Raw genomic sequence first — 7,193 nt, 5'->3', positions numbered from 1 at the left:
CCAGAGAGTACCAGAGAGTACCAGAGAGTACCAGAGAGTACCAGAGAGTACCATCCCTCTATTCGTGCACGATTTATATCTAAAACTCCTCCTTCCGCACAACAACCGCCTCCCCACTGCTAAAGTCCAGCCAGACCCGGCTCCCGACCTGCGCCGACCCATCCGCAAGCGTCCCGTTGCTTTCAGCGCCAGAACCCTCGACATCGCCCTCAGCAGGGGCAGCAGCAGCAGCAGGCAGCGCATCCCTCTTGACCGGATGCGCACAGGACCGCGAGTTGTCAGCCCAGAACCAACCTCCGGCCCAGATATCGCCGTACGACCACGTGCCCCCGTTGTAGCTCGTGCTCGCGAAGTCGTACCACATGCACTGGTTGATGATTTCTTCGGTGATGTCCTGCGCACATATCAGTCTAACCACCCTCTCAAAACAACCCAAAGAACCACCCCCTCAAAAAAAAAGAAAGAAAGAAACAACCCAAAAAAAGAGAGTCTTCTGGAAGGAAAAAAGCGACGTACCCAACACTGCTGCTCACTCTGCATCCCGCGAATCTCCCAAGAGCCATAAAACGCGCTCACAATGCCGCCGCCGGCATCGCACCACGCGCCATCGGGGTACGCGATTGTCCAGGAGTTCCAGGCATTCGGACAGATCCAGGCGCGGATCGACCACATCATTTCGACGGCGGCTTGGGAGAAGACTTGTTGGTTGGGGGCGGTGCAGTCGGCGGCGCTGCTGAGGCCCAGGAGGGGGGTTAAGGTGAGGAGGGTTGGGAGGAGCTTCATTTTGGTCGTTGTGTTGTTGGTTGGTGGTTGGTGGTTGGTGGTGTAAGGGAGCTGGGATTGGGTTGGTGGTGATGATGAAGAAGAGGATGGGATGGGGATGAGGGCGCTTTTATATCTTTCCCCTCCACAGTTCATCCTTTACTGCGTTGACCCATAGAGTAAACAAACTGAGACCTGCAGACCGTCGTCTCCATCTTCTTGTCCATTATGTTGTCCAGCAGGCTTATACATCCTTACACCACGCCCCTAAATCCTTGGCATCTAACTCCGCTCTCCCATTGGCCCAGTCCATCCAAACCAAGCCCTAAACGCCCTAGCAAATGGGGCGGAAATGACCAAGCCATGAATAACGCTCACGCTGTTGGGCAGTGTTAGCTAATGTCTCGCTAATACTTACCGTTCTCTCCGGGCGCAGAGAACGGTGCGGATAGCGGGAAACCGGCGGGACACCAACGGGAGGATTTAGATGAAGTTTGATTCCCCTGCTTCTTGGTGCCGGTGTTATTGGTGGAGTTTGGCCAGGGAACGATTTTTTGCACGAGGGTAAGCGATTTGTCACGCTTAGGCTTGTTTTTAGTGGTCTTTGCTTTTGAGTTGGGGAGGCGGGAGGGCCCGATGTGCGGCTGCCTGAAGTTAGCCCTGAAGTTAGGTATGGACGGAAGAGCCTCGTGATGGTGCCATTTAGGGCTTGCTGCTGTCATGCTATGCCATTCATTAAAGGATCTAGATCTTAGACGATTCTACTATATGGATACCATATGATCAAATGACACTACCTAGGATAAAACCAATTGACCTTGTGTGTTGAAACTATGAGGGAACTATGGTAGGCTATGGTAGGGACGTACAGTCATCCTCTAGCTCCAAAGTCATGGGTCGAACCTGCTCTACTAGACTTTCCGATAGCGCACGGAGAAAAGTGTATTCGCTCTTCGCTTGAGAATTTTATGGGGAGGAGACACTAGACTCAATCTGATATCTGATGCATGCAAGCAAGGCCTTCCCGAATCCGTGTTCCGCCCAAGCCCTAACTCGAGATTCCTATGCACCGCATGCGCCCGCCTTGTCAAATGCACCTGTTTCTCACACACCAGGAGACTTTCGGAGGTAACGTACCCCTTCGTCTGTTCTTGTAAGATGAAAACCGTTCCATACGTGTATCACGGTGGTTATAGTACGTACAAAGATGATAAAGGATTTAAAAACCCTTTGTCTGGTGCTCGGTTATTCACGGCAGTCAGTTGGGATTCAAATGGGGAAGAGGTAAAGGGGAGAAAGGGGACAAGGGGAGAAAGAGAAAAAGGGAATGAAAGGAAATAATGAAAACAAGGGGAACAATAGAAACAACGGAGAGGAGGGGACAAAGAGGGAAATAATGAGAGAGAAGAAATCAAGGAAGACACAAGGACAAAGACAAAGGAAGAAAGAAGAGAACAATCTCGATCACGATGAAAGGGAAGAAAAAAGGAATATTCCGCTATCCTAGGTAGTAGGCTGCCGGTTCCCCTGCGCAGCAAGTACCTGGACCAGATGGTTAGGGCTGGGGACTTGGTAGTACCTACCGCGCCTCTGCATCTACACTTTAGAGAGCAATAGACACATCTCTCCATCAAGACCCAAACAACCTTACTCGGGCAACCTGCTTGATCACTTTTAGATCTCGTTTTCTCCAAGGCGTTCTAGAATAGTACTAAGAGCTCCATCCAAATAACATGGAGACAGTATACCTTACAACAGTGTCTCTTTGCCCAAGGTGCGCGGTACTCATCGTTCATATTCATACCTAGGCATACATATCCATATCAATATCATATTCAAATCCTCATCATCACAGTACCATACCACGCAACTATCCGAGTTCAAATACAATATCCTCCCAAAACAACACCATAGCACCTAGAGTATGGCACTACAGGTCATCCCCACACCCTCTCTTCCCAGCCAACCATCATGATACCCTACAACTCACTCCGCTCATCAACCGTAAGCGGCCCCCTCTTGACCATAATCGTCAACACTTCATACAGCACATCCGCCGCCGCCATCGTCGTCAGCTCCGCATTCGTATCATACGCCGGCGCAACCTCCACAATATCCGCGCCGATGAGATTCAGCCCGTCGAGTCCCCGAATGAGCGTTCGCAGCTCCCTTGTACTCCACCCTCCGGTCTCGGGCGTTCCAGTGGCAGGCGCAAAAGCCGGATCAATCGTATCGATGTCGATGGAGAGATATATGGGAGAAGAGGGGTCATTGCCCACGCGCTCGCGGATTTTCTTAATGATGCCCTCTGTGCCGATCGTGTCGATTTCGCGGGCCTCCACGATCTCGAACCCCACGTACCCGTCGTTTTCGTAGTCGCTGGGCCCCGAGAGAGTCGTGCGGATTCCGGCATGGATGTTTGTGTCGTTTTTTAACAGGCCTTCCATCGCCGCGTGGTAGAAGTATGTTCCGTGGTTTATGGAGGCGACTTCGCTGGGGGAGCCGCCGAAGACTTTTGGTTTCCAGGTATCGCTTTACCCTCATTAATACTTCTTCTCCTTATAAAGAGATATTGGGGGAAGGAATGGGGAATGGTGGGGACGTACAGATGCGAGTCAAAATGAATCACCGTCACGGGCCCATACGCCTTGTTGATACTCCGCAGCAGGGGCAGGGTGATGGTGTGGTCGCCTCCCAGTGTGATGATTCGGGGGAGGGTCTTGCCAGCCTTGGACAGACCGTATTCGTTGGCGCTGGTGTAGGGCTTGCGCATGAGGAGGCTGTTGTGGCCTTGTTCGATTTGTTGGATGGCCCAGGCGTTGTCGTACCTGTCCTCACGTACTTGTTAGTATGAAGATGGGAGGGAAGGAGGGGGAGTGGGGGTAGGGTGGTAATGTGGTAATGTGGTAATGTTGGTGAGACGTACGAGGTAACAGGGATATCACCGCAGTCCAGCACCTTCAACTCATTGCTGAAGGGATTCGCTTGGAGGGGGACGTTGTAGCCGCCACTATACCGAGTCAATTAGCCCTAACTCACTCACCGACCCAACCAACATGCTCAACCACAACACGACAAGACACGGTGAAGTGTAACAGGGACATACTAAAGATTCAACCTCCGGCTCCCCTGCCGAATCCCACTGGGCCCGAACCGTGCCCCCGGTCTATACGAAGTCCCCGTATCGAACGGCGCCCCAATGAACGCGATGTCGAATTTCTCTTCTTCGCTTGCGAGGCAGGGGAAGTACGGCAGGCGGCCGAAGGTCGAGATGCCGGAGAAGACGGAGTCGGCCTGGTGTGATTGTACTTGTTAGCGGTGTTTGGACTGATGGGTTGGTTGGAGGGAAGGAGGGAGGGAAAGGAGGGGTGTTGGAGGGGTAGGTGTACCTGCGTGCCGCCGTCGCCGGGCAACGTGTTGTACCAGAGCTTCTGGAGGGGTCCGGTGAGGGGGGTTTGGTGCTCGTGGGCGGAGGCCACGGCTGAGAGGGTGAGGACAGCCACGGGGAGGATCATTGTGAGGTGTAGTTAGGTCAAAGAGGAGATGGGATCTGGAGGGGAGCTGGAGTGAGGGGGGAAGGGAGGGGTCCTTATGTATGCTCCTCGCAGCAAGCCCTTTATGCAAGCCGAGATCGGGAGCTCGTTGAGACACTGCATGGGTGAGATGATGATCTCATCGATAGTAAAGCCCAGCTCCCATGCTGGGGCATGGTAAGACAATGGAAGAGCAAGTCTTCTCCCCCGACCTTCTCAATAGGGCCAATACTTTGAGTTCCGTGGCTGAGGGACCCTGATTGCACGATAAGACTCCTCCAGATACAGCTCCATCGTCGCCACTGTGTAACTGCATCCATCTGCTTCTCCCCCGGCCTTCCAAAAGCGAGCAAAGGGAGGAGAAAGTCGCCTGGCCTAGTCCATCAATTGACCGTGATAAGCTTCCCCATACTGATAAGCCAGCATATACTCCGTATGTAATCCGCGGAGATTTAGCTGTCTCATAGAAATAAGTGGCTCGATGTCGATGGCTGCAGATATGGGGCACAGTTGGAGTAAGTATGAATCGCCCAAAAAGGAAGGCCGGGAGAGACCCTCAGTGGGGAACGCAGCGCATCCCCAGAGCTTGGCCAGACTAATGGCAGTTGACAAGCTTATCAGTGACATGATGCATTTGTATTTCAATTTGGCTTACTGCTTATCTATCTAGGGTCTGGGTTTGTGGATCTAGAGTTTTCTTCTTCATCATGAATTAGGGTTTCTCGTCGTCAGCTTTATCCTCATCGTCAAGAACCCCACAGTAGTAGTGTCAGGTTCCTCGGAGAAATATGTATTAACTGTAACTGTCAAGTAGATAATGGGTCTGGTAGTGTTCAATTGATGACGTCTCATCTTTCCTCTCTATCAACATCCAAACTGCAGACGCAGACTTCCTATCTGCCTGCATACACTGCATCCTCATACAATCGTGGCACCACTAACCCTCCCCTGCCCTCTCCTAAACACCTACCAACTCATCCATCAAACCCCATCATACCCCGCCTCCTCCTCCTCCTGTACACAATCCTGCTTATCCATCCGCCCAAAAGCCCTCCTCACCTCCCCCTCCCAACAACTCCCCGCCACAATAACCCACTCCAACGCACCAACAAGATACAGCGCCACACACTGCCCAACCCAAAGCCCCTTGAGCCCCCACCCATGAAACGCAAGATACACGCCCAGCGGCAGCGCACCGCAGTAGTAGCTAACAAGATTCACGGCGGCGCCAACATGCTGCCGTCCCATGCCGCGCAGGGCACCGCCACACGAGCCGTTCAGCCCGTCGGCGATTTGGAAGAGGGCGACGTAGGGGAGGACGGATGATGTGAGGCTCACGACGCGCGGGTCGGAGTTGAACAGTTTTGCGAAGTGCGCTTTCGTCGCCATTAGAATGAGCAGGACGAACAGGCCGAGGAGCATGCTTAGCCAGGCGGCGACATGCGACGCCCGTCTTGCACCGCGTGCGTCGCGGGCACCGAGGAGGTTACCGACTCGTGCGGATGTGGCAACGCCCACGCCGAATGGGATCGTGTTGAGGACTTGGTCGGCTGTCATGATGACACTTTGTGCCGCGAGGGGGATTGTGCCGAGTCGGCCGGCGGCAAGGGCTACGATCTCGAATGCCCACCACTCTGTGCCGACGTGGATGACGCCTAGAAGAGCGAGGCGCGAGAATGTGCCTAAGTTCGTTAGGGCTTCGCGGCTCCAGCCGCCCCAGCAGTCGGAGCCGTTGATGAAGCGGGCATACAGCACGAGGAGGGCGAACGAGAGCCAGTAGGAGATTCCTAGTGCTAACGGGGCGCCTAAGAGGTCCAGGCCCAGCTTGTAGGTGAATGTGTATGTGAGGGCTGCGTTGAGGGGGGACGTAAGCAGGAGGACGTAGGTTCCCGGGCGCATTATTCCTGTTCATCAACATTTAGCATGCATCCAGAGAGAAGATGGATATTGGGGATGGGGAAAGGGAGGGTACCCTGCGCCTGCAGAAACTTCTTCATCAGCTCGAAATACACGTATCCCAATCCTCCGGGAACCAACGCCGTAAGGAATCTTGCGCTATCCCTCGAGAGATCTGCGTCCTGGCCGAGGAGGAGGAAGACCCGTTCTGAGAAGATCCAGAGAATAGCAACGGGGACGTAAAATAATCCTAGCACGAAGAACCCCCTCTGCAGTAGTGTACCCAGGTTCTTCTTGTCAGACCCCGTGAAGGACGAGGACGCCAATGTGTCGAGCGCTGTTGTCCCACCGAGCGCAATCATCCACGCGGTGATCATGGCGAACATCAGGCTGAATGCGCTGGTTGCCAGGTGCTCGGGGGAGATGCGCCCGACGATCAGGACGGAAATGGTCTGCAGGGAGTTTTGGAGGGTGTAGGCGAGGATCACGGGGACGGAGGATTTGAGGAGGAGCGTGAATTCGGTGAGGGCTGCTTTTTTATAGTCTTCATTGCTGTCGGTATCTTGGGAGGAGGAAAGGAAGTCGGGGACGTGATCGTCTGGTTTCGGCAGGAGGGAGGTATATTCGTCTGGCGTAGGGGTAGGAGTAGTGCTGTTGCGCCCTGGGGTTGGGTCTGGGGAGGTGCCTGGGAGGGGGGAGTACATCTTGTCTTGCTTAGATGCAGAAAGATGAAATGAACTACAGAAGGGAAGAGGAGAAAGAGGTTTTATGCTGTAGAGATATACTCACTTGCCAAGTCCTCATTCAACATTCAGTCATTAGATACACATACAAGCATACAACATAAATCATCCATCTTCCTTAAAGCCAACGCAGATCCACCCTTGCTTTCCGAATACCTTCCCTTTAGGGCAACCCAGATCAGAAGCGCAAAGTGGACCCGATCCAACAGCCTGCAGTAGGCTGCAGTAGATCAACCCAGCACGGCTGCATAGTTACTCC

At 53.5% G+C, this 7,193-nt stretch overlaps 3 protein-coding genes across 3 annotated transcripts; all 3 read right to left on the bottom strand.

The window, feature by feature from the left end:
* Window positions 1-29: 29 nt before the first annotated feature.
* On the bottom strand, window positions 30-831 carry BDW74DRAFT_159800 (uncharacterized protein). The gene is made up of 2 exons (XM_073725514.1): window positions 517-831; window positions 30-394 (listed from the first exon to the last, which is right to left on the bottom strand). Exons 1-2 carry the CDS (start codon window positions 781-783, stop codon window positions 80-82), a joined length of 582 nt encoding a protein of 193 aa, XP_073580339.1. The 5' UTR covers window positions 784-831; the 3' UTR covers window positions 30-79.
* Window positions 832-2,624: 1,793 nt separating this feature from the next.
* BDW74DRAFT_187238 (agmatinase) lies at window positions 2,625-4,278 on the bottom strand (the record flags this gene model as incomplete). The annotated part of the gene is made up of 5 exons (XM_073731435.1): window positions 2,625-3,294; window positions 3,369-3,590; window positions 3,689-3,772; window positions 3,869-4,056; window positions 4,152-4,278. Coding segments are annotated over 5 exons (1,174 nt in total), but the record flags the coding sequence as incomplete, so codon positions are not given.
* Window positions 4,279-5,142: 864 nt separating this feature from the next.
* BDW74DRAFT_187234 (MATE family efflux transporter) lies at window positions 5,143-6,895 on the bottom strand (the record flags this gene model as incomplete). The annotated part of the gene is made up of 2 exons (XM_073731434.1): window positions 5,143-6,199; window positions 6,268-6,895. The coding sequence occupies 2 exons, from the start codon at window positions 6,893-6,895 to the stop codon at window positions 5,277-5,279; spliced, it is 1,551 nt and encodes a 516-aa protein (XP_073580337.1). The 3' UTR covers window positions 5,143-5,276.
* Window positions 6,896-7,193: the final 298 nt, after the last annotated feature.

This window comes from Aspergillus multicolor, assembly GCF_047715735.1.
Source record: "Aspergillus multicolor strain CBS 133.54 unplaced genomic scaffold BDW74scaffold_29, whole genome shotgun sequence".
Lineage (NCBI taxonomy): Eukaryota > Fungi > Ascomycota > Eurotiomycetes > Eurotiales > Aspergillaceae > Aspergillus > Aspergillus multicolor.
This window is presented reverse-complemented; position numbering and strand designations above follow the sequence as displayed.

Coding starts and splice junctions, on each gene's coding strand:
- BDW74DRAFT_159800 (XM_073725514.1), bottom strand. CDS start 783: ATGAAGCTCCTCCCAACCCTCCTCACCTTAACCCCCCTCCTGGGCCTC. Junction 395..516: donor AGAGTGAGCAGCAGTGTTGG/GTACGTCGCTTT, acceptor ATATGTGCGCAG/GACATCACCGAAGAAATCAT.